The 27,427-nt window shown below is 45.2% G+C and overlaps 1 protein-coding gene across 1 annotated transcript in view; it reads right to left on the bottom strand.

The window, feature by feature from the left end:
- NDUFA9 (NADH:ubiquinone oxidoreductase subunit A9) overlaps positions 1 to 27,427 on the bottom strand; it is a 178,155-nt gene that overhangs the window by 94,998 nt on the left and 55,730 nt on the right. Inside the window, exons 4-6 of the mRNA XM_078673981.1 lie at positions 7,382 to 7,473; positions 4,333 to 4,474; positions 2,387 to 2,489 (exon numbers count right to left, since the gene is read on the bottom strand). Coding sequence (XP_078530107.1) covers positions 2,387 to 2,489; positions 4,333 to 4,474; positions 7,382 to 7,473 — 337 coding nt within the window. The remainder of the gene's footprint in view (positions 1 to 2,386; positions 2,490 to 4,332; positions 4,475 to 7,381; positions 7,474 to 27,427) is intronic.

Below are 27,427 nucleotides of genomic sequence, written 5' to 3'. Positions count from 1 at the left end.
CCTCAAAGGTACCCCCTAAAAAGCTACCAACCCTGGTGTGGGCACGGACTGGCTTTAGGCAGCCTGCCACACACAGACATGTTTCTGGACCCCTGAGTGGAGAGCCTCTGCTCTCTGGGATCAGAAACAATGCACATCCTGGGCACAGGTGTGTCACCTCCTCCCCCAGGATGGGACAGTGCTCGAAGGGGAAGCTTAAAAGGCCTGCCACCTTTGTAATGAGACCCCAGCCTCTGCTGCTAGCAGCAGATGGCAGCTCCCAGTTTACATCCCCACTTTAGCCGGGAAAACCTACAAGTATAGGAAGTGTGCTCATCTCTGCCAACTCCACCCCTAAGGTGGGGGAGGTGAGGTGAAGTATTGCTTTCAGTCCCGCCATCCTAAAGATGATGAGATCCTTCCAATCAGCGTTAGGGCTCTGCTCCATCTCAATGAGGGTTGGATAATTTAGTATTTAGGTCGCTCCCCAGACCTGAAGATCAGATCTGCGACAACCTAAAAAGAAAGTAGACATCCCTGCAGAGAAGACTGAAGACAACGACTTATTTGGCCCCAGCCCTACGGGCCTGTCTCCAGCTTTGACTAACCTGCGAGCTGTCTTCCAGTCGAAGACCTCTGAAAACCCTCGGAGGACTGCTGCCTTTGAAAAAGACCCCAATCCCTCAAGGACATGGGTCCTGTCCAGAATAGTTCAGCTACAAGGACTCCTGGTCCAGGCGGAGCCGCATCTCCTGCCCACTCTGCACCAGACACCCACGGGCCGAGTCTAGGTGGCTCATCTGTCCAGCTAAGTCTCCCCAGCAATCCTGACCTAGAATCCGGCATTGGCTGACCGCCTCCTGGCCTCCGTGACGGCCCCTGCAGTGTGAATCCAGAAGCTCCACCTACATCCCACTACCTCTCTACTTACCTCAGTTGTGGCTGGCCTCCCTTCTGCAACCTCCGGTGCCATGCCTGCAGCCTTTTTGTCAAAAACAGTATCTTCATCGAAAAGCATTGGGTGCCCGATGCTGAAACTGCACCCTGCAACCAGCTGCCCCTGTGCCACTGGTGGTATATGTCTGATGCTGCTTTGTGGGTCCCCTTGTGCCGGTTCTTAACCCCAATGCTTGGCCCCTGCAACCAATTTACCTACCTGTGAGCAGTGTGGCTCCTTTTTGAGTTGTGTGTCCATTATGGGTCAATGTTGTGCAATAAATGTATTGTATTCCTATGTGTTAAGCCTACGGCTGCTCGCCAACTCTACCATTAATAGAGCAATTTTGGTTTTACATTGAGCCCTGTACACTTTTAGGGAACCCCTAAACTCTGTGCACGGTATAACCACCTAGTGACATACCATATACAGAGCCAGCTTCCTACACAGGTCATTCTCAGATAACTAACAGGCTCTATTGTCCTTCCCTTCTCAAACTCTTTCTGCATTGGACAACATAAGTCTATTTTAATACATTAATCAAACACAGTCACAAAAATATTACACCCAATAATGTATTTAAAAGATCTGATTCATGTGTCTCTAAAGAATGTGGAAAATCTGCCCGGAAGTCAAATAGCTACAAAGTTAAACGTTATGGGTGGGAATGTGGTCGTCAATATAAAGGATATTATATCCTGGAGTGGCATTTAGTTTTGTCTTATTAATGCATACGTGCCAACTTCCAATATATACTATGCATATCCTATGCTAGGATTGTGGTGTAGTTACTGTTAGTTCAGCAAAGGAGGTAGATAAATGAACTGGCCGGTTTAAAAGGAAATTGTGAAAACGTGGGAAGGAAAGACAAATGAACATGAAGGACAGGCTTTGCAGGGCTATGAAAGTATACAAATTAAAAACTCCACTAACCCACACAGCTGAAGTTATTGCTAGGAAAGAGGATAACTGTCAATGGGCCTCCAAGTCAGACCAATTCATGGGTTGGAAAGGAGGGCACGTTAACTTTGTAAGGGCAATATTATATCCCCAAGACAAAACAGTCAGAATTCCCTTTATCTGTGATATCTGGCAGTAGAACAGATCGAAGTGCGGAGAAAAGATTTGAAAACCATGCTCTTTCAGTAGAAGCTGTTGGGTAATGTGATAAACTTAGAAAAAAAGAAAATTGTATACAACAACCATCAGTAATGAATCTCAACATATACTACAGCGTCCTGAATATTCTCAGAAAATGTTACCTGACCATGCATGAGTGGTATACTAAGCTGCACCGCTTTAATATATAGCAGGTATCTTTGCAAAATCAATCCGTCTAAACTTCTCGTGAGAATTTGTACTCAACACACAGATGGATCTCATGTATTAGTGACTCATGTACAACATTCCAGTTCTGCTCCACAAATACCCAACAGTAAATAAATACATCTCTACAGGATTGCTTCATACTTGCAAAATGATTGAAAAACCGGTCTTCTCTTCCAAACATCTCAGATGGTTTCATAATGATGGTGTCTGGGAACTCCTCCCTAACAGCTTGCTCTCCAACAGCCTGCAATGCAAACAGTGAAAGTGATTCAGATAGAAATGATTCAAACTAAATAAATAACTACAAATACTAAAAGTGACCTGTGAGTTATTATGGTACCATCAGAATAACTCACTTTACATTGGACATGGACTACAAGCCGCAGGTCAGAGAAAAGAAAAGTTTACTCAACAGTGTACTATATATATTGTTCATTCATATTTAGGGTTTCATGTTTTCAGTGTTTTTTCCAAGTTATCATATTTAATATTTATCAAAGGGTTGGGTTTTTGCACGTTTTTACCAAAGTTTCGTGGCAATCTTAGAAGAAGCTAAAGGAGGTCATGCGGTATAAGAAACTGGTACAGAGGGTAGAGGCATATAAATAGAACAGCACTAGAAAACACATTATATGTTAAGTTAAATATTTGTTTCATATCCACATGTCCAAATTGAGGTATAGGTACATAAAGTGATTAGCACAGAATAATGTGCTTTAGTCACATTCAAAACAGGACCACAACCCAGGCGTGCATTTACCAACCACCTTTGTGCTGAAAGGGCTGAAACAAATTAAGGTAAATTGATAAATGATCTTACAACCTACAATCACCTGAGCTAATATCTCACAGCAAAAGCAGTCAGAAGACCCAATCTAGGGAGACATGATTCTGCTTGGTATCATCAACAAGCAGAGGTGCTAAGAAAATCTTCATAGAAGGAAAGCACTGCACATGTAGGCAGATTAGCGCAACAACTCTAGCATACTCTGAAGTTGATGGTGCACCTCTAAAGTAGGGTAGCACAATGTCTGTGTCAAGAAAAGTTTAAGTGGCGTATTGTAAGTCAAGATGAACATATCAAAAATCTATTTAGTCTAGATAGAATGAAATGTAATACTATTAATTAGTCTCATTAATAGTAAGATCATTGCCAAGCAATGCTGCTTGGGACTGTCTACGTTTGTCTATTCAAATTATTTAATCGCCATGAAGTTACAACAGAGAATCAGTGCTGCTCTAAAATGCTATCTTCATGGTATATTAGCTTAGTTTTATTGCACCCATCATGTTATGTTAGGTGGCAGGTAAAGGCCAGTGCTCTGGACTCTTGGGGCAGATATGATACCCAAAACCGCTTTAGAGTGCCTCTTAACATGTATCCACAAAGCTTCACAATTCAAGGGTGGCATGTCAATGAGCCGGGACTAGTAAGGGAGTCAAATATGTTACCAGATCTCTTTGAAATAATATTGGTTTTATAGCACTAAGCTTACATAGCCTTTACATTTCTGCAGAAACGAAGAAAAGGTCTTTCACAAAGGATGAATTAAGATAATTCAGAATCCCACTCCCATAACGCTAAAGACTAATCTCCCCAAGATCATGGTTTAAATAGTTGCACAAGAGGATGCAGACTGTGACAGGGTTACGTTTGGTTTACAGCATATGGGACCACACAAGGCTCTAATATGCATATAGCTATTTAAATAAGCAACTATTCCATGACTTAAGTCTACTACTTTCTCTTCCCTTGGAAGGTACTAAGGTTTGTAATAATCATCTGGTGAACCTAAAAACAAACCCATCATATTTTATGTTTAACAAAGTTACTTTTCAAACTAACCCTTTTTGTTGACTCTTGATTTGAGCAGAGTATCTCAAGTTCCCTTTTTAAGGATTGTTAAATGTATGAAATTCTGATATCTCAAAAGCTTAGAATCAATAAGTATTTCACACTATTTGACACTCAGATTTCACTATTAGACATCATCTAGAAATTGTGCATACATTTTAAAACTATCCTTCGGTCACAACGTTTCAGAAACTCTATTCATATAAAAGATGAATTACAGACACCATCTTACTTTTGCTCTCAAGTACTTGGATGGACTCTTCATGTCTGCATTCAGGTGAGACATGTGGATGAACGTCTCAACGCCGGCTTCCCTGGCTAACTTGGCGATGTCTTTGGGAATATTCACATGCACGTCCTCAAAGCGGAAGTTCCTTTAATAGAAGGACAACAGGTTACATTCTATTTTTTTTCTATTGCTACAGTAGTAAGCAGTGATAAAACAATGCATCATAGGATGAAAGGGCACAAACGTAAACAGTAATATTCTTGCAACCACAAACGTGATGGCTACAATGGTTAACCCCATGGTTGAGCCAGTTTGTTGAGGTGCATCTATATGCCATGAAAGCTAATTGATGTAGCCTCCCATGTAGTCTCATGTGCTGTTCTTGACACTTGTGTGACAAACTGAAGGATCTGAAGGATGATAAAGGATTTCAAGGGGGCGGATAAGTCCTTGAAATCTGTTCAATAGATGAGAGGCAGTGACTGATGCCACTGCCACAAGAATGAGTTTGCTTGTATCTTGGGAATCACAAATAGCATGGCTATAGCTTTCCTAGCAAGTCAAGTTTACAGAAAGGAGCGTGTATTCAAATCAGGCGCATGGATTTCGCTAACATAATGATAAAACCTATATATTATCACATAGATATTTAAAAAGTGTAACATTGCTTTACAGGATTGCATTTTCAAGGCATTTGCTAATAACATCTGGTGTTTACATAGATAACAATACATATTAAACCACATTAATATAGTGCAAATTAAAACCAACAAAACCTAAACCAAGTCTATATTTTAGTTTTTTCAGCAACCTAAACAGTCCAAAATCAGGTAAGCAAGAATGAGTGTATTACAATATCTATTATGGTTTATGGGTCGTGTATTGGAATCTAAAATGATCCCTAGATAATTTGCCTAGGCATTTATTTGGGGGTGTTTTAATACTAGTCATAATAGCTTCTGCACAGAACAGCTTGGATTAGGTATTGAGTTGCTCACACTAGCTAGTTTAAGAGGATCCACTTTTGAATGTTGATTAGCCAGCCAACAAGGCTATGTGTAATTTAGTTTCAATACCACGTGCAAGGGTGAACATTGTTAGCATACGGCAAAATAAGGAATCACAGGCTCTTAGGTTGCCTCCCAGCTACGAGACATTTTAAAAGGTGGAGGAGACAGGAAAAAACATGGGTTAACTGGAGGTTCACGGAAGCTGTGTTGGGTCATGATCGCACAGATCAGAACTGATCCAGTCCTGCACTGCACACATGGCCCACCATTATAGTGTCAACAGAATCCAACACAGCAGCTGTCCAGCACAACCAGCCAAACAATAGCTCATTTGAAATATTTAGCGATACTACCTCGGTTCGAAAAACATTATGCAGAGATGGTATTGAAAGAGAAGTAAAGTACACACAAAAGAGACAGAGTTCGATATGAGCGAGAGAGAGGGACAGGAAAATGTGGCATAGCCGGAAAGAAAGATGCAAAGAGGAGGAAACAGGAAGACGACAGCAGAGACAGGCAGAGAGACAGGTAAAGTTTTAACGGGAGGTAGGAAAAGTAGACACAGCTATAGAAGGAAATGTAGAAAGAAAGAGAATGGTGGGTTCACCAAAGGGTGATGCAGGGAGAAGGTACGGTAGAAGGAGGGGAATTCTAGAGAAGCAGAGAGGGGTAAACCTTAAAGAGATGAGCTAGTAATGGCAGCATACTGTGCTGTAAGGTACATGGAACCGTGGGGCAGATGTAAGCTGAAAAGAGTCACAGCAAACTAGGTCAGGTAAACTAGTGAGGTACAGAGAAAGACCGAAAAGGCTAAGCTATAGAAAGAAAAAATGTGAAGTAGAAAGACAGAAATGAAGCAGAGAAAGAGAAAGATTAGGTTAGGTTATTACACAGTTAGAGAGAGAGAAACCATTAATAGACTTGTGAGATATAGACAGAGAAGTGAGGTAGAGATATGAACAAAATAGTGAAGCAGAGAGAGTATTGAATTAGTGAAGTGAGTTGAAAAAGAGACAAAGGTGCAGCCAGAGATGCAACTGAGACAGAAGTAATGATTGCTAGAGGAAAAAAGGTGGAAATGGAGAAAGATAATGAGAAACGAGTAAGGTAGTGAGAGATGTGGGGATGAGGGATCAGAGGTAAAAAGAGAAGAAAGGTTGGCAGTGAGGTAGAGAACGAACAACGGTGTAAACTGAGAGGTTAGGTAGTGAGAGAGAGCTGGGGTAGAGAGAGTAGTAAAGTAGAGAGAGGTAAAAAGTGAAAGAGAGTGGTGAGGTATAGAGCAGCCTTGAAGGTGGACTAGAGAGATGGTGAGGTAAAAAGACAAAATTGACAGAGGAGGTATAATACAAACAGCTGTGAGTTGAAAGGTGTGATGTAGGGAGTGAGTTCAAATGGACCAGCCGCAAAGAATTAGAGATGTAGAGGTAGGCACGGGGGGTTGGTAGAGAAAGATGTACGATTGTGAGAGGGGAGTGAGAGATGAGATAGAGAAAGATGTATTGAAAGAGGTATGGTTGACAAAGTTGAGGTAGAGAAGGTGAGCTAGAGAAAGGGAAAACTGATACACAGATTCACCGAGATAGAAAGAGGGAGGCAAAGAGAAAGAGAGAAGCCAGATAAGATGGGGTTGAGTATGGAAACATTGGATAAATATTAAGGTTGTGCTTAGCTAAGCTTCTGTGAAGGATGGACAAGATTTCTCATTGTTCCGATCAGTGTTCCAGAGTACAGCTTGTAAGGTGGGGATCCTGTGCAATTGCCCACTTTGCCCAGGCCTTAAAATCGTTTTGTGGGGGTATATGACTTCTGCCAAGTGTCTAGGCCTTAGAAAATCTCTGGTGCAAGAGAAGTCATAGCCTCTTTGATTAGCTATGTGGAACAAGACTCAACATTGATTGTGATGGATTTGCTAGAAGAAGCCGACCCTATAATTTGCTATATGCTGTGACGCAGTGAGGGAAATACAGGTCTTAATTTTTAACATGAAATTGGTTGCTTTTATAAATTAAAGCGTTATAAAACCAGAATTAACAACTCGCCTTGTTTCCCATTCTCTTCCTACAAGATTGATGACAACGTTTGAGTTCTCCAGGGCTCTTCGAGTGCTATCACGATCTTTGGAATTCCATTCCTATTATTACAAAGATAATTAAAAAATATATATAATCTGAAGTATAATTATAAAGCCAATCTTGAGGAGGAAATGTGACAGCTCTTCTGTGAAGCATGTCCTTCCCCCCTGAACAAACAAACATACCTGCATAAACACAACATATGGCTAAGTATGTAATTAACAGCATTAGAAAGACAACTAGGTAGAAGTTTCACAAAGACCCATCTGCAAATTTTGCAGCATTTAAACCTATATTCCAGGTGCAGAGCAACAACCTGCAAGTAATTGAGGAATAAAATGTCAATGTCAGAGGTTGAGCACTTCTATTTCTGTGTGAAAGAGTCAGAGGAATGAAAGTCACCTTGGCCATTTTCTTCTAACCAGGGTCCTGTTCTTTGGAGAGGCACACTTTGTGTACGATATCAAATCACAGCCACAAAGGGATAGTTATGTTTCTCACTCAGGGCCAGATGTAGGTAATTCCGATTTACCGACTATTAAATACAGACTCATACCGAATCGGTATTTAAGAGTCGGTAAATTGGAAGGAGGCAGATGTAGGTAAAAAATTACCGAATCTGTAAGAGTCGGTATTTACCGATTCTGTAAATACCGAGTCTGTATTTCCCATTGATTCCTATGGGCCTTGAAGCCCATAGGAATCAATGGGAAATACAGAATCGGTATTTACAGAATCGGTAAATACCGAATTCTGCAAGGGTGCAGGGGGTGTCACTTTGACACCCTCTAGCACCCCAAGTACAGGCTAGTGTGACATGTGGCACACATACATGCCCTAAGGGCATGTCTGTGTGTCACATTGCACAGGTGTGCATGCACAGATGTGCATGCACACCTGAATTCGGTATTTTACCACCCAATAGGATTGGGTGGTAAAATACCGACTCTTAAGGGCCTGTGGCACTCTTAGGAGTGTCACCTACATATGGATTTACAGAATCTGTATGTTTACTGATTCGGTAAAATACCGAAGTGGTAAATTTACCGAATCGGTAAATATACCGATTCTGTAAATAACTGCCCACCTACATCTCAAAAGCCAAATACCGGTCGGTAACGGCCGAATTCGGCCGTTACCGACCGGTATTTGGCTACCTACATCTGGCCCTCAGACTCATAAAACCATTAAGTCCCTGCTTCAATCAGTACTGCAACATCACTGATACAAGATGGAAAGCCCATGCGGCCAATCAAAATACTCATTTACAGATGGAAACTTATATTGGGATTACTTTCTGATACTTATGCTATCTGCAAAGGCCCTAGAAAGGGTTACCGTGACAATTTACCCTTTCTGCAGCTATACGCCAACCACATCTAATTAAGGTGTGGTGATACCAGCACATAACTTCAAGATAATGCTTTATGCTGATGACATCCTACTTCCTCCGACTGAACCCAATCCATCTATACTCCAATTGATGTGCTTAATAGGGGATTTCTTTTTTTTTTCTTCAGGATATAAGATCAAACAGAGAGGAGTACATTTATGCCCCTTTCCTGTACTACTGTAAGGGCAGCTGAAGAAGGAAATATCTTCAGGGGATTGACAGGCAGGCTTTAATACATGTGCGTCTTTTTGGATATAGGTTTATTTAAAAAGGCATCATCTCATCTGAAAGTTCTGATAGTCAAGACTAACAATTCTCTAAGAGGTCTAGGCTGCACTGTCTCTCTAGTGTTGGGTGCAGATGGGTTTAGCAACACTTTATAATTAACTACTGGACTTACTACCAATCCCTATTGTCAAGAATCATCTTAAAAAACTGATGGCTCTATTAAAGCTTTCACTTCTGCCGGGAGGAAACTCCGCCTCAAAATGAAGCTAAATTAATCTACTACATAAGGAGGTCTCTAATTATCAAACAAGGAATAAAACCATTAAGCACCTCAGTTATCACAGTTTGCCTTTAACTCTCACATGCAGGACATCCCATCCAACTCTTGTCAGCTGTAGAGAGAAAGTTCCTTAGCAATCTTAGGCATTCAGAAAGTCTAGTATCATCTGAAGACCCCTCCTACTAAATCTTTACATCTGATGTCCCAACGCACGGTGGCTTGAATGAATGAATGAATGAATGAATGGCAAATTCTTAAAGCGCGGACTAAGCCCAAGGGCATCAAGGCACTGCAATACAGACCAACATGCACGCAAAACCGATTTCCTGCTCAAACCAATCTCGCAGGAAACAACCACGTCTTCAGAGTCTTTCGAAAGATTGAGTGTACTCGTGGCCCCGAAAGATAATCCAGGAGAGAGTTCCAGACGTTGGCAGCAGCAAAAGAAAAGGCCCTCCCGCCCCATCTAATTTTTTTGACCCTAAGAACCACAAGAAGATTCTTATTTGCTGACCTAAGGTTCCTAGAGGGCACATACTGTTGAAATATGGTCTTAATGCCCGAAGGGCCCAGGCCATAGTATGCATTGTGAGTGAGGCAGAGGGTCTTAACCTCATCGATGCTTGACATATTCTGCGCCTGTGCTGCATATCCTTATTTCCCATTGTTCATGACGAGCTCAAGCAAGCGCCTTGAGACCCTCCGGGTAAGTAGTGCGCTCTACAAATGTCTTGATTGATTGATTGATGAGCACACAAGCAGTGTACTGCATGACGAGCTGAGCTCGTTATGAGCATCGAAGGGGTTAAACACAATTCTACAATCCACCGGGGAACCAGTGCAACGAACCAAGAGAAGACGAGACCGAATGATGTTTGTGTAGATCAATCACCAGCCTCGCAGCGGCATTTTGCACCAACTGCAGGCAGCGCAGTTGGCCTTTGTTGATGCCTAAATAGAGGGCGTTGCAATAGTGCAATCTAGACAATATTAATGCCACCACCACTCTTTTACGTTCTCCAAATGAAAGGAACTGAGGAATTTTCCTTATAATCCGGATAAGAGATGTCTTTAGGAGATTTTACGCAGATCTATATACTCCAGAAGATTCACCGAACCCAGGGGAGATTGATGAGTACCTGGGCGATATATCCCCACCGACGATATCAGAAGAGGATAAAGAAATATTAGATAGTCCTATATGGTTAGAAGAATTGGAGGAAGCTCTCGGCAGTCTGCCGGCAGGTAAAGCGACAGGGCCAGACCAAATCCCGCTCGAATTTTATCAAATATTTAAAAATGTACTCCTGGCAGATATGTTTTTTACTATGCAACAAGCACAAGCAGGGGAACCTTGCCCGGAGTCATGGGGGGGGGCTGACATAATAGTTATACTAAAAAAAGGAAAGCCACCAGAAATGCCAGGGTCGTATAGACCAATTACATTAATGAATTCGGATATTAAAATATATTCTAAAATTTTAGCAAAAAGGTTGGCTGGAATCATTGAGCAGTTAGTAACCCCTATCCAACATGGTTTCATACCTGGGAAAGGGACTACGCAGCATGTAAGGACTGCGATCACGGTGTTTGACTCTGCAGATATTCTAGGGGACCCTGTCGCAGCACTTCTCCTTGATGCTGAGAAGGCATTTGATAGGGTCGCCTGGGAATATCTTTGGTATGTAATGAGGTGGTCTGGGCTGGGGGAACCCTTTATAAAAGCTATACAGGTTTTGTACAGGAATCCAGCAGCAAGAATAAGAGTGAATGGGGGGCTTTCAGATAGAGTGCAAATTGCCAGGGGAACTAGACAGGGATGTCCCTCCTCTCCGCTGTTGTTTGCACTATATTTGGAACCATTACTACGCAGGTTCGAAGAGAACGAAAGGATACCACCAATGAGAATACACGAATGTACAGTGAAGTCCCTAGCCTACGCAGACGATGTAGCAATTTTAACTCCTAACCCCACTGTAGCTATAAAGGAGGTGGAAATAGAGGCTCAGAAATTTGGGAAAATATCAGGGTATAGTTTAAATAGATCAAAGACTCAGATTATTAAGAATAGATATACTCCTTGTGCGGATGATAGGGTGGTTAACTCAGCGGTATATTTAGGGGTAGTATTAACGGCGAGTGTGGAGAGGATAGTAGAGATGAATCTGGACCCTGTAATCGGTAAAGTCAAAAAAGATCTAGAAAGGATGAACAATCTACACCTCTCCCTTATGGGATGTACAAATGTTGTCAAAATGTTAATCCTACCAAAGTTTTTATATTTTTTTCGTACTATCCCTCTAGTCTTTGAGGCTAGATGGTTTAATTTGTTAGAAAGGGTGCTCAATAGATTCATCTGGGCACATGGAAAAACCCGAAGAGCTTACAGGTACATGACCCTACCAAGAGAGAGAGGGGGTTGGGGGGCCCCCGACTTTAGGCTGTATCAGATGGCTGCGGCACTACAGTATATGCAGGGCCTAATCGGGGGTGGAGGAAGTGATATAGGGGTTACGACTATGTCTACAGAAATCTATGCTATTATACTTGGGGCAGAGGCGGAAAATAATTTTTTAAATAGAGTGGAGTTTGGTTATTATCAAAGAACTAGGTTTAAAACCCTGACGGCAGCTTATAGGATATGGAATGCATTTCTCAAAAAAATGGGAATGGGGAGATATAATAGATATGTCAGGCTATACAAAAATAGATCTTTCCCGGCAGAAATATTTGCAGATTCAACGATGTTGGGTTGGACACAGAATGGGATAGAACAGATCGGGGATATAATGAATGGGGACGGGGTAATCCAGTTTTCAGACCTTAGCGCAAAATATGGGATTGAGAGGAAGGACTTCTTCAAATATTTGCAGGTAAGGAGCTTCCTATCGCACAAGCAAGGTGGTAGGGAGGGGTTTAACAGGAATGTAATAATGGAAAAGATAAAAAAAGGAGGGGACTGCACAATTAGATCTTTTTATGCAATTTTAATGGAAGGGAAGGTGGATGATGTGGAGAAAGTTAGCAACAAATGGGTTGCAAAACTGGGAGCGGACCCCGGAAGTCTGCAAGAGTCTTTGAAGTTGGGATGTAATATCCTATGTTCTGGACCCCTGCAATCACAGCATTATAAGACGTTATTTTCATTATACTACACCCCAGCTAGAATAGCCAAGTGGGGAGGGATTACTGGTATTACCTGTCCTCGCTGTACTGTAGGAGATGCAGATATTATTCATATGTTTGCCACTTGTCCTCAGCTATATACCTTGATTACAAACATAGAAGATTTTATTAATAATGCTCTTGATATAAGAATCAAGTTAACACCCAGGATGATACTGCTTGGAATAGATAATCAAGATGGATTGGACCAGAAAGAATTTATGTGTATAGCAACTGCAGTATTGAGACTGTCAATAGCAAGGGTATGGTTGGACAAGGTACCCCCGGATATGCAAGTTTGGCTGGCAAATTTACTAGTTAGTTATAATCTCGAGAAAGCTATATATGCACGGAAAGGGAAAAAGGGAAGGAGACTTGGACTGAAAATTTGGGAACCAATAATCAAATGGAAGGAGAGGATGGCATTGTAAGTTAATGTAATTGTAAATGAATAGCAAAGGTTTGAATTATGATTTATATAATTATACTAATTATACTGGTTATTTTGTATTGGAAACTTCAAACCAGAGATACATAATGGATGTAATCTGCAAAATGTATAAAAGTATGATCTGTAAGTCAATGTGCAATGTAACAAGAAAAAGGGAAAAAAATAAAAAGATTTAAAAAAAAAAATAATAATAATCCGGATGAGCCCAAAGCAGGTGGCCACTGTCCTAGAGACTTGCGAATTCATGTATAGGGAATCATCCACCACCACTCCCAAATTTTTACCATGGGAGACAGGAGTAGGACAGGTGCCCAGGTAGTCAGACCACCACTCCCTAGACCAAATGTCAGACCTGTCCCCAAAAATCAGGACTTCCGTCTTCTCGCTGTCCCTGACATTTTGCGTAATTGACACCATAATTTGTGTGTCGTCCTCATAGAACAGCACTTCCACCCCAAATGACTTCACCACCCTTGCAAGCGGGGCCACATACATATTTAATAAAGTAGGGCTCAGGGAGAAGCACTGAGGCACTCCGCAGACAAGGGGGGTAGACTCCGAATAGAAGCTTCCCAGTTTGACTGTTTGAGACCGCTCACCTAAAAAGGAAGCCAGTAGGTCCAAGGCCACGCCCCCAACCCCGATCTCCCTGAGATGCTTCACAAATCTATGGGGAGACAGGGTATCAAATGCTGCGGTGAGATCAAGTAAAATAAGGAGGGTGGTATGACCCGCATCCACCTGAACTCTTATGTTATCCAAAACCGCAGTGAGGGCAGGATATACAGGCTTTACAACAAAACTTTTACAACGAACTACCATTACAACACAACTTTTACAACACGAACCATTACAACGCATATCTCTGGGGGGCGCTCTAGGATAGGGAATAGGTTTAATGTACTATCCAACACCTTCCCTACTATCCACGGGGACTGGAGTTGGAATAGTAAATTAAACTATTCACTATCCAGCGCCCAAAAGCATTATGCGTTGTAATGGTATGCGTTGTAAAACTTGCGATGTAAAGGTAGGCGTTGTAAAAGTATGCGTTGTAACATCATACATCCTGAGGGCAGTCCCCGTGCTGTGAGACCTTCTGAATCCGTGTTGAGAGCCATCCCAAATCTGATGCTCCCTCAGGTAAGCACTCAAGTGAAAGTTCAGGTGGGATTCTAAGATTTTCGCTGGGACCGGCAGAAGGGAGATAGGACAGAAATTCCTTAAATTTGACGGGTGTAATGAGGGCTTTTTAAAAGAGGCCTAACCACTGACGCCTTCCAAATCAGTGGATACTTGCCCCGTGAGATGGCTACATTTAGGGCAGTGGTGAAATGCAGGATCAACGCCGCCTTAGCCATTTTCAGAACTTTTAGGGGACAGGGATCCAGGGGCGACCCGAACTTAACTCCATCGTGTAAATCAATTCAAAGCTGCTGCATAAACTTGCACCAGGCCCAGGAAGCGACATCCATCATCAATCAAGGTGCACACATGAACCAGTGCACACATGAACCACTGAATTGACACTTCATCCATTTTAATCATTTGTTTATTTTCTTTCTTCTTCAATATTTATGTCCAAAGTCATGATTCCGATAATCAAATGCATATAAAGTGCCCCTCCAGGAGTTTCTGTACAGCATGTCGAAATTCACAATTAGTGATGCTGTAAACCCACTGCATTACGCATGTTTAGCTCATCTTCAGGGGTAACTGTGCTAATAAAAACAAGCATTTGCAATGCAATAGGTCTCGCATTAGGAAAGTGTGTGCTAATGGTATTGTAAATGACATTTTTTTTAATATGCGTTGGCTTTGAAAATATATAAATTAATAGCATTGTTATTCACAAAGCCAATAGCTTACACTTTCCTAATGCGAGTCCTATTGGCTATGGCAATACTTGTTGGTAGCAAGCAAGGACAGTGTTGTTGTGGTACTGAGTGATGATGTGGTTGGGCTGAGTGATGTAGTGGTGTATTAGAGTGATGATGTGGTGGTGTATTAGAGTGATTTGGTGGTGTCCCAGAGTAATGTGGTGGTGTCCCAGAGTGATGTGGTGGTGTCCCAGAGTGATGTGGTGGTGTCCCCGAGTGATGTGGTGGTGTCCCCGAGTGATGTGGTGGTGTCCCCGAGTGATGTGGTGGTGTCCCCGAGTGATGTGGTGGTGTCCCCGAGTGATGTGGTGGTGTTCCCGAGTGATGTGGTGGTGTTCCCGAGTGATGTGGTGGTGTCCCCGAGTGATGTGGTGGTGTCCCCGAGTGATGTGATGGTGTCCCTGACTTGTGTTGGCTTTGAAAATATATACATTAATAGCATTGTTATTCACAAAGCTAGTAGCTTACACTTTCCTATTGGCTATGGCAATGCTTGTTGGTAGCAAGCAAGGACAGTGCTGTTGTGGTGCTGAATGATGTGGTGGTGTTCCCAGAGTGGTGTGGTGGCGTTCCTGAGTGGTGTGGTGGCGTTCCTGACGTTCCTGAGTGGTGTGGTGGCGTTCCAGAGTGGTGTGGTGGCGTTCCAGAGTGGTGTGGTGGCGTTCCAGAGTGGTGTGGTGGCGTTCCAGAGTGGTGTGGTGGCGTTCCAGAGTGGTGCGGTGGCGTTCCCGAGTGGTGCGGTGGCGTTCCCGAGTGGTGCGGTGGCGTTCCCGAGTGATGCGGTGGCGTTCCCGAGTGATGCGGTGGCGTTCCCGAGTGATGCGGTGGCGTTCCCGAGTGATGCGGTGGCGTTCCCGAGTGATGCGGTGGCGTTCCCGAGTGATGCGGTGGCGTTCCCGAGTGATGCGGTGGCGTTCCCGAGTGATGCGGTGGCGTTCCCGAGTGATGCGGTGGCGTTCCCGAGTGATGCGGTGGCGTTCCCGAGTGATGCGGTGGCGTTCCCGAGTGATGCGGTGGCGTTCCCGAGTGATGCGGTGGCGTTCCCGAGTGATGCGGTGGCGTTCCCGAGTGATGCGGTGGCGTTCCCGAGTGATGCGGTGGCGTTCCCGAGTGATGCGGTGGCGTTCCCGAGTGATGCGGTGGCGTTCCCGAGTGATGTGGTGGCGTTCCCGAGTGATGTGGTGGCGTTCCCGAGTGGTGTGGTGGCGTTCCAGAGTGGTGTGGTGGCGTTCCAGAGTGGTGTGGTGGCGTTCCAGAGTGGTGTGGTGGCGTTCCCGAGTGGTGTGGTGGCGTTCCAGAGTGGTGTGGTGGCGTTCCTGACGTTCCTGAGTGGTGCGGTGGCGTTCCTGAGTGGTGTGGTGGCGTTCCTGAGTGGTGTGGTGGCGTTCCTGACGTTCCTGAGTGGTGTGGTGGCGTTCCAGAGTGGTGTGGTGGCGTTCCAGAGTGGTGTGGTGGCGTTCCAGAGTGGTGTGGTGGCGTTCCAGAGTGGTGTGGTGGCGTTCCAGAGTGGTGTGGTGGCGTTCCAGAGTGGTGTGGTGGCGTTCCAGAGTGGTGCGGTGGCGTTCCCGAGTGGTGCGGTGGCGTTCCCGAGTGATGCGGTGGCGTTCCCGAGTGATGCGGTGGCGTTCCCGAGTGATGCGGTGGCGTTCCCGAGTGATGCGGTGGCGTTCCCGAGTGATGCGGTGGCGTTCCCGAGTGATGCGGTGGCGTTCCCGAGTGATGCGGTGGCGTTCCCGAGTGATGCGGTGGCGTTCCCGAGTGATGCGGTGGCGTTCCCGAGTGATGCGGTGGCGTTCCCGAGTGATGCGGTGGCGTTCCCGAGTGATGCGGTGGCGTTCCCGAGTGATGCGGTGGCGTTCCCGAGTGATGTGGTGGCGTTCCCGAGTGATGTGGTGGCGTTCCCGAGTGGTGTGGTGGCGTTCCAGAGTGGTGTGGTGGCGTTCCAGAGTGGTGTGGTGGCGTTCCAGAGTGGTGTGGTGGCGTTCCCGAGTGGTGTGGTGGCGTTCCAGAGTGGTGTGGTGGCGTTCCTGACGTTCCTGAGTGGTGCGGTGGCGTTCCTGAGTGATGCGGTGGCGTTCCCGAGTGATGCGGTGGCGTTCCCGAGTGATGCGGTGGCGTTCCCGAGTGATGCGGTGGCGTTCCCGAGTGATGCGGTGGCGTTCCCGAGTGATGCGGTGGCGTTCCCGAGTGATGCGGTGGCGTTCCCGAGTGATGCGGTGGCGTTCCCGAGTGATGCGGTGGCGTTCCCGAGTGATGCGGTGGCGTTCCCGAGTGATGCGGTGGCGTTCCCGAGTGATGCGGTGGCGTTCCCGAGTGATGTGGTGGCGTTCCCGAGTGATGTGGTGGCGTTCCCGAGTGATGTGGTGGCGTTCCCGAGTGATGTGGTGGCGTTCCCGAGTGATGTGGTGGCGTTCCCGAGTGATGTGGTGGCGTTCCCGAGTGATGTGGTGGCGTTCCCGAGTGATGTGGTGGCGTTCCCGAGTGATGTGGTGGCGTTCCCGAGTGATGTGGTGGCGTTCCCGAGTGATGTGGTGGTGTTCCCGAGTGATGTGGTGGTGTTCCCGAGTGATGTGGTGGGAGTGATGTGGTGGGTGTGATGTGGCGGTGTCCCCGAGTGATGTGGTGGTGTCCCCGAGTGATGTGGTGGTGTCCCCGAGTGATGTGGTGGTGTCCCCGAGTGATGTGGTGGTGTCCCCGAGTGATGTGGTGGTGTCCCTGAGTTGTGTTGGCTTTGAAAATATAAAAAACAATCTGATGATGGAGAGAATGCCCATGCGCACTGTAGTCCAGAGGAGGAGTCACCTATCTCGTGATACTTCGAAGACTCTTCCAGGACAACAAGGTGCAAACATCCAGACCCAACACTAGGCGGCGATCTATGCTAAGATATGAATTCAGCAGCCCACATGCATCGAACATTATATATATTTTATATATATTAATAGCATTGTTATTCACAAAGCCAATAGCTTACACTTTCCTAATGTGAGTCCTATTGCCTATGGCAATGCTTGTTGGTAGCAAGCAAGGACAGTGCTGTTGTGGTGCTGAGCGAGTGATGTGGTGGTGTCCCAGAGTGATGTGGTGGTGTCCCAGAGTGATGTGGTGGTGTCCCAGAGTGATGTGGTGCTGAGTGAGGATTTTGCTGATTAGGACTATGTCATCCGCGTAGAGGAGACAGGGAAGTGAGATGACTCCTAGTTTCTGGGCATGTGTGAGTTACAGCTAGTTAACAGCAGGACTAGCTCAGTAATATACAGATTAAAAAGAGTGTTTCAACCCTTTTTCCGTAGGTATACGCCTCAACAGGTACGTGCTGTTGCCCAGCTTCACCTGTAGCGATGTATTTGTGTGCAAATGTATTATTAATTTGAGTAAGGGCTGATGAAGCCCCCAGCTGTGCAATTTGGACCAGAGTCTGATGCGGTTGACGTGGTCAAAGGCAGCTTTATAATCAATAAAGCATAGATGTTAAGACAACCGTGTGGCCTCATCCTTGCCATAAGCATAGCCATGCTTAATATGTTAGTCATTGTCCCGACCGATTTTGTGAATCCAGTCTGTTGTAGGGGAATTGCGGATTTTTCTTCCGCCCATGCCTGAAGTTCCTCCAGTAACAGGCCGGCAAAGAATTTAGCTTGGTTATCTAATAGATTCAAAGATTCAAAAGTACTTTATTCGGTTAAAAAGGGAAAATAACCATAAAAGTAGCATGTAAGGTGCAATTTACAAAAGGTAGAGTAAGTATTTTTCCTTTAAAATCACAAAATAAGAAAAACAACAAAATTAAATCCATATCAGCAATATTAAATTCATATACACAATAAAAGAGATCAATCCATTTGCATTGATTTACGACATTTAAAAGCCAATTTTAAAAATTCTGCAATAGAGGCGACCATAAAAACAGTATCCATTTTCTGGCACTCTGTAAACGCTAGGCGGCATCTGTAAACATTTAGATCTTTAAGAATAGGGATGATAAGTTTCTTTCGGGGAAAGGTATAAAATTTACAAAAAAAATAAAATATGTATATCCGATTGTTGGGAAACATCATCGCATGGACAGAAACATAAGTCCTTCAGCCAACAATTCATCACGGGGAATGATAGTGTCCTGAAAACTATATTCAATCTAAATCGGGTCAAAAGGTACCGTTCATGATTAGACATATACAGTGAAAGATATGGCTGCAAATTCTCTCCACATATAATATCCTGGTGGGCAGAGACAGTCTTTTTTCTTGCCTCCTTTATATTTCTCTTTTCCTTGAGGTAGGTCATACACAAATATTTCAAATCTCTTCTGGATATACATTCCATTGATTGTGGATCCTCAAAGTATTGGGGGCAACTTATTTTTTCAAGAAAGTCTCTGACATAGCCTATCCATTTGTAGTCCCTGATGTTGTCCAATACCATGATGTCCTTAAAAATGGCCCGATTAACAACACATTCTTCATTTGTCCAGACCCTATGCCAAAGAAGAACTGGCTGAATTCTAATAATGTCAGTGACATAAGATATTCCCAATTCAACATGGCATATCATTGTTGCAGTACTTTGGGGTACAGACAATATGTGACATAAAAACTTATTTTCCAGGATTTGAATTGGGGTGATGTTTGAATAACCCCATAATCCTGCCCCGTAGATGGCTACAGATATACAAGTCGCATTATAAACGGTTAAAATCTCTTTTATGGGTTTTTTACCTAATTTTTTCATAAAACATTTTAGGGCCATAATGGTCTTAGAGAATAACAGAGATCTAGCATGAATTGCTGTGGTCCATGAGCCGCTTTCATGAAACAGTATCCCTAGATAAGGGAAGGTGGGGGTCCTTTCTAAGGGATTGGAGTTTACAAAGATTTGCTTCACATGCTTGTTTGTTCTGGACCCGCAGTACATAGATAAAGTTTTAGAACAATTGATGCTCAAATCTAAGTCAAGCATAAAGGTGTTGAAGGCTGTAACCAAACTTTGTAAAGCCATTGGGGTGCGCGCCATTAGGACAGCATCATCAGCGTACATCAGTGCAGGGACAGGCCTACCTCTCACCATAGGCATGTCCCTGCCCTCCTGCACGAGATGCTTTTCCATTCCATTTATGTACAGCAGAAATAGGAAGGGGGCTAAGACGCACCCTTGGCGCACACCCCGACCGATCCCAAATTGTCTACTGCACTCACCATTTTTCCCAAATCTGACACTGGCAGTGGCCCCAGAATACAGCTCTCTCAGAAAACATATAATGGCATTGTCTACTCCCAAGTCAGCCATAATTGACCATAACTTAATGTGTGACACACAGTCAAAAGCTGATGATAGGTCAACAAATGTGAGGTATAGACGTTGTTTTTTGACCTTTATATACTTCTGCTGCAAGGTGAAGAGATTCAAGCCTTGCTCTATAGTCCCTAGGCCCTTTTGGAACCCAAATTGAAAGTCACTTAACACCCCAGTTTCATTGGCCCAGCTTTGTAGTTTAGCTAAAATCACTCTTCCCAGAATTTTTATAGAAGAGTCCAATAGGGAGATTGGCCTATAGCATGTACAACTTAGCCTGTCCCCTTTCTTAAATATTGGGACTATTGTCGATGTAAACCAGGTGGGTATTGGGCTGTTTGCCAGGACGGCATTAAAGAGCTGAACTAACAGTGGCCCCCATAATTCGATGTTAGCCTTATAGAGGTCAGCTGGTATACCGTCTGGTCCTGCTGCTTTGCCCCCCTTAGTCGCCTTTAAGCTTGCTGTAACTTCAGGAAGGGTTACAGTCAGGGTTCTAGACATGTCTAGATTTAGCAGCCCCATCTCCTGGCCTACTTCCGAGGTTAGTTCCACAGCCATATAAAGGGAGGAAAAATGGGCCACCCACTCATCTTCTGAGATGGCAATTTCCATGCGTGCTTTTTGTTCATATAGGAGGGGGGTGTTAATAGCCCTCCAAAAAGCAGCCGGATCCTTCGATTTTGATGCGTCGCATAGGTTATCCCATGCCTCCCTTTTTATCGAGGTCTTCCTCTCCCTTAATGCTAGGTTATAGTCCTTTCTTGCAATTCTAATTTGGTTTACGTCCTTTGGTCTATTATGAATTGCATATCTAAGCTTTGTTAAGGCTCTAGTGCACTTCCTATCAAACCATTTCCTATTGGACTTTAGGGAATTTTTCCTATTAACCCACAGTGCTTCCTTAATTTTACTAGAAATAATGCTAAAATGGGTTATTATTTCACATTTCTCTGCGTGTTCATCTAGACAGATGGAAAAGCTACTCATGCAGTTAGTCAGTATTTTTTGCAGAAAATCATCTGGGACCAGTCTGCTCCATTTAAGGTTGTAACCATTTTGAGCACCCACCCTTACATCCTGGACCATTTGGTTCTGACATTCTCTAATGTCAGCTATGGTAAATAAATTTTCCATTTTTAATACCTGTGGCAGATGATCACTCAATGGTAAATCCATGATGTTTGCTCTAATCAATCTGTTTGCAGAGCTAAGTGTGCATAAGCTAAAATCAATAATGGTTGAAGCACCCCGCCCAACAAAAGTTGGGGCAAACATCGTTGTGTGGTGTGCTAATTCATTTACAAAGCCGAGGTTAAAGTTAAAAATCATTTCATTCAGTAAGTCGCCTAGTAGGGTGTGTTCAAAATGCGTCAAATTGACGTCTTGTTCCAGCATTAGACCACAAATACCCTTTTGGCCCTTTTTGCAGAGAGTACAATTAAAATCACCCCCCCATAATAACATAACTTCCGCCCTCTTACTCTTGTCAAATTCATTTTGCATTTCTAGGGCTAGTGTGTCAAGTACATCCTTAATCATGCTATCTGAACAGTTATTATAGAAATTAAAAAGAACCATCTTTGGACCCTTCCTTGTATATATCACAATTTTTTGGTAATAGCTGGATCCAGGGGAAAAAACAATTTTATCATATACTAAGAGATTAGATATGTATACAATCAACCCCCCCTTGGGTCTTCCGTATACTCCGCCCACCGCAGGGGTAAAGTATGTCTTGTAGCCATTAAGGTGTATCGGCGTGGTAGCCCAAGTTTCTTGAAGGGCTAGTATTCCCACGTCGGTAATGGCCTCATCCCAGCTTGGATTTGTAATCTTTTGTTTTAACCCAGCCACGTTCCAAATTAATACCGTACAGGAATCTTTATCCACAGAAGACACATCTACAGTATCCCCTAAACTGTTGGCCTGGCTCTCTTGTATGAGCTCATTCCCCCCCTGTATTTCTGTGGATTCCTCATCCCCCAGACAGCTTGTGGAATCCAAGACTGCGAGATTAATAGGTAACCGATCATCTACCTTAATCTTGGGGAGTCAGTCCACTGCTTCCAAGCAGTCAAACCGATTATAACATGGGAAAAACGGGGGAATTTGGGCATTGCCTATCCATCCTGGATCATAACCCTGTGGGTGAAAATAAGGAGGCCTGCCTTTGTGTTTCACAATGTTCCAGCCATCATCATGCCTCCCATTCCACAGTGTATTGTGGTAGTTGTTATCAGGGAACTGGCCAGTATTACCACCATGGCGTCGATTTTCCCTGGTCCAGCTCCACCTATTATCCGGTTGTTCACCCTCCGGGTAAAAATAGGATAATGGCCTGGCCACAACTGACAAACCGTAATTTCTTGGGGGCCTTGATGTAATAAATTCTGCGGTGCGGGGATTCTCAAAAGTTATTACCACACAGTCACCTTGTAACCTTTTTTTATTATTATTGTACCCCACCCAGGGAGCCCTTTCAACCATAAGGATATTGCTTTTGAAGGCCGGGGGGAGAGGATAGTTATCATTTAGCCAATGTATTATTTTATTTACTAGTCCCCCATTATTTTCATATGATTTATCAGCAGGTTGGGGTACTCCAGTAAGGACCACAACATATGTTGAGGCTTCTGGTGGTAAATGTATATTTCTACGTGTCTCCCTCTTTTCTTCATTAACTTTATCCTTAGAAGTTTGCGTGGGTGGCGCTGTTTGGTCAATTACGGTGAGATTTTTAGGTGTTGGTATAACTTTTGGAGGTGGGTTAGTAGTGGGTTTTGGAGGTGGAATAGAGGTAGTTTTTAAAGATAAATTGGTATTACCATCGCTTTTAGCGGCTGTGGGTGGTCTATTCGTAGTTGATTTCTTTTCAGGAACTTTATTGTTCAAATTAAAGCTAGGGGCACTAATATCTTTATGAATGTTAGACAAAATTCTTTCCAGACAGCGTAGCCTCACCTCGATAGGTTCTAAAAGAGTTTTTAGCATAGCATAGATGTTATTATTATCCATGCTCAGGCTACTACTGTCCTCATCCCCTTCAGCTTGATTATCAACTACCCCGCTTTGTTCCAGGATCTCATCCAAGCTACTATCCAAGATGGTTTCATCTGGCAGACTTAGGGTTATACCCACACTTACACGTGGCCCACCTACGGTGTCATTAATGATGGAGTGAGCATCTAGATTGGTGCTCACATTCAAAGGAGTTGGAGGCAACTGAATAGGGGCATGAGTTTTGCTAGGCTGGGCTTTTTTCCCATTTCGGGTAGTCATTTTAATGGGCTGTTGTTTAGTAATCTTTTGTTTAGGGATAGCCCCCTCCTTCCTCCCCCTTTCAATTAGGGTACTAACTGTATGTTCATTCTCAATTACGGTCAGCCCGTTTTCCAGCAACAAGGAAAGATTTGGGGTTGCCTCCAAGCCTTCCTGCGATGCTGGTAAGTCACAACCCTGGTCCTTATGTACCATTACAATTGTTTTTGGATCGGATGCGCTGTTAGGTGTGCGAGCATGTGCAATGTGGCCCAGAGAAGAACGCTTTGCCCTGGCTAAATCTTGGGACACCCTTCTGTCCATCAGTACGATCCCTTCATCAATGAGCGCATTTGTGCGTACTATGAAATCGTCCAAGGTACCAGTTAGTTTCTTTGCCCCAGCGGCTGCCATGCTTCTGGTCTCTGGATGGTTCATGACAAGTCCGCTAAATAACCCACTATACAAGAGATAATGCTTACGCCCAATACCCAGTACTAATCGCGGTGCAGGAAGGGACTCAAGGACTCACATGGGTATGCAATAACAAGATTTAGCCAACTTACGCTTTTGCAGTCTCGATGTCCTTTGGCTAATTACAAACGGGCAGGGTATCTGGCCCAGGCCAGGCTCCTCAGGCCTCTGAGGGCCTAAGAGGGCCCGCCCTTTGCCCGGGCTTAGCCCCGGGCGTCCTGCTCGCGTCCCGCGTAGCTGGCTCTGACGCAGTTATGAAGCGCCTCCTGGCGCGACGTCACTGTTGCGCGCCGCCGCGTTGCCTGCCGGGAACTGTAGTCCCGGAGCGGCGGCGCTATTTCCCCAGGAATTGACTCTTGGCTCCGGTGGCGGCGTTCTCCCAGCAAGGGAGCAACCAGGTGAGTGACTCTTGGCTCGGTGGCGGCGTTCTCCCAGCAAGGGAGCAACCAGGTGAGTGACTCTTGGCTCGGTGGCGGCGTAATCGATACAGCGTGATGGCTCCTCAGCTCTCCCCCGCTCCGCCGGCTCTGACGCAGTTATGAAGCGCCTCCTGGCGCGACGTCACTGTTGCGCGCCGCCGCGTTGCCTGCCGGGAACTGTAGTCCCGGAGCGGCGGCGCTATTTCCCCAGGAATTGACTCTTGGCTCCGGTGGCGGCGTTCTCCCAGCAAGGGAGCAACCAGGTGAGTGACTCTTGGCTCGGTGGCGGCGTTCTCCCAGCAAGGGAGCAACCAGGTGAGTGACTCTTGGCTCGGTGGCGGCGTAATCGATACAGCGTGATGGCTCCTCAGCTCTCCCCCGCTCCGCCGGCTCTGACGCAGTTATGAAGCGCCTCCTGGCGCGACGTCACTGTTGCGCGCCGCCGCGTTGCCTGCCGGGAACTGTAGTCCCGGAGCGGCGGCGCTATTTCCCCAGGAATTGACTCTTGGCTCCGGTGGCGGCGTTCTCCCAGCAAGGGAGCAACCAGGTGAGTGACTCTTGGCTCGGTGGCGGCGTTCTCCCAGCAAGGGAGCAACCAGGTGAGTGACTCTTGGCTCGGTGGCGGCGTAATCGATACAGCGTGATGGCTCCTCAGCTCTCCCCCGCTCCGCCGGCTCTGACGCAGTTATGAAGCGCCTCCTGGCGCGACGTCACTGTTGCGCGCCGCCGCGTTGCCTGCCGGGAACTGTAGTCCCGGAGCGGCGGCGCTATTTCCCCAGGAATTGACTCTTGGCTCCGGTGGCGGCGTTCTCCCAGCAAGGGAGCAACCAGGTGAGTGACTCTTGGCTCGGTGGCGGCGTTCTCCCAGCAAGGGAGCAACCAGGTGAGTGACTCTTGGCTCGGTGGCGGCGTAATCGATACAGCGTGATGGCTCCTCAGCTCTCTGGTTATCTAATAGTGCCACCAATCGGTAGTGTTGTGGTTCCGACTTCTCACCGGATTTGTGGATTGGGGAAATGATTGAACCTCTCCATGAACTAGGCAGGATATTCAACGTTCTAATTTCTCTGAAGAGTGGGTCCAGTGCTTCTGCCCATAAGATTGCCTCCGGTTTGTATAGTGCTGGTGGTATTCCATTTGGGCCAGGAGCGCCTTCTCTTCTCCCCTTTCCTATCTGCCGTTTAATGGCTCCTATATGGTTAGTTCGGAAGTCCTCAGTTGGTAAGTCTGAGCCTGATTTCCCAGAGTCGGCAAGGTTGTTTTTGGCCCAGGACTTAGGTGTCGTATGACAGACTGCTTCATTTTGGCATGCTTGACCCTGCTCTCTGCAGTCTGTGCCTTGGGTGGAAGTGGGACCCGAGATAATTTGCCCAGACCTCCTCTGAGATGTTCGAGGAGATGCCATCATGATTGTTATGGATAAATCGATTTATAGTGCTCCAGAATATGGTGCTGTTATTATGTTTGACATCGGCATGTAGTTTGGCCCGGAGGACTTCCTCCATAGCTCTGTTTGCATCCCTTTTTAGTTTTTGAGGACTGCCCTTTGTTTGCGTAGTGCTTGTAGTTGTATTTTATCGCTGGGCCTGTGCCGGAGGTGTCTCAGTAGTTGGTAAATCCTTTTTTAGCATGAGCTCTGTACCCCTTCAGTTTCTAGACCAATTCTTAGACATTGTAAGTGCAGTAATGCCAATAAGCGTATATGGTGCTGGAAGTTTGTCATTAAAACTGGGAAGTTTGGTATCAAACTTCTCAGCACATTAAACCAACACTGATGCCAGTGTGGCATTTTATGGGAAATGCACTCAGAGGCCATCTTATAAATGCCCCCTGAAAAACGACCATTCTCTGGTGGGTTCAGAACAATGACTCAAGCCAATGAAAAATACGGCCGAAGAGTGGGCAGAGCTTCTAGTCCATACTTCAATACAGCATGCCTCGCAGAGCAGCGCCTGCGCTGCCCAGCTCGACCTAATTAGGGGGTTTGGTCCGGGCAAAAAGGATGACTTTTCTCCACAGGAATTAGTTCATTACATTGGGGACAGCCCTTTTTTTCACCCTTGCATCTCCTATACTCCAATACATTGTGAAGGGCGTCAGTATATGAGAGTGATATTTAGCGCATAAATAACATCCTGACTTCTGGATTCTTTAGGAGCACTGTAGGAGAATCCTCAACTTCTGGAGCAGGTTTTCCATATGTGTAGGATGTCTGCCAGTAGGTGTCCGGATGTGCAGTATTGTCTGGAAGATTTGTGAAAGCAGATGTGAGTATTGAGGTATATTGGGCAAGTGTTATGTAGTGCCTTGAAAGTGTGGGTGAGAAGTCTAAAACATGCTCATTTGTGTACTGGGAGAAAGTGGAGCTCCGTCAGGTGTGGTGTGAGTGCAGCATGGGACGTAGACAGTGATTTTGGCAGCCGAATTCTGAATGGATTGCAGCCTTTTGGTGCGTCTTTTGTTGATCCCGGCATAGAGAGTATTCCAGTAGTCCAGCTTGCTTGTAACGAGGGTGTGTGTGTAACCGTTTTCCGAGAGCTGATTAGGAGCAATGTTCCCTCTAATTTTTTAACTCTGTGTGCGGCAATATAAGGTCTCTGTGCGCTGCAACTGAGGCTATGTGCGCCGGGAACCAGACTGCGTACGTGGGTGCAGCACCAAATATCACTCCAAACCTTTGCTTAAAAAAGTGAAAAGAGAGTTCATTTTCACACATGTAGCGCCACATGAAATGTCTTAAGGCATCTAGCTGCTATATGTTTCTTTCACATATACACACACAATGAAAAAAAAATTGTAAAAAGATAATCTTTAACTATAACAAAAAGTAAAAAAACAGCCTTTGAGGTCTAACTTGTGAGGTAACCCGTGAATGGCAGTCTGAATAGTATACGGAATAGAGCACACCCAACTGCATATTATACGGATAGTGAAGGGAAAGAGGGGTTCTGCCATGTAAAAGACAGGCTCCCAGGCAGAGAACTCAGAGATAGTATCTGATGGAGCACATCCCAGTCCTGCCCAGATAGATGCCCTCGTCCTCCTACTGCCCACAGCACCCACCAGCCCAAACGCTGTTTGTGTGGCTCCCATGTGATTGTCTGCAGCCCAGTCCAGGTCAACAACTACCACCGTCCTGAATCTGTCGGGCAACACCAGTCAGGGTCGCAACT

Source organism: Lissotriton helveticus, chromosome 1_1 (assembly GCF_964261635.1).
Source record: "Lissotriton helveticus chromosome 1_1, aLisHel1.1, whole genome shotgun sequence".
NCBI lineage: Eukaryota > Metazoa > Chordata > Amphibia > Caudata > Salamandridae > Lissotriton > Lissotriton helveticus.
This window is presented reverse-complemented; position numbering and strand designations above follow the sequence as displayed.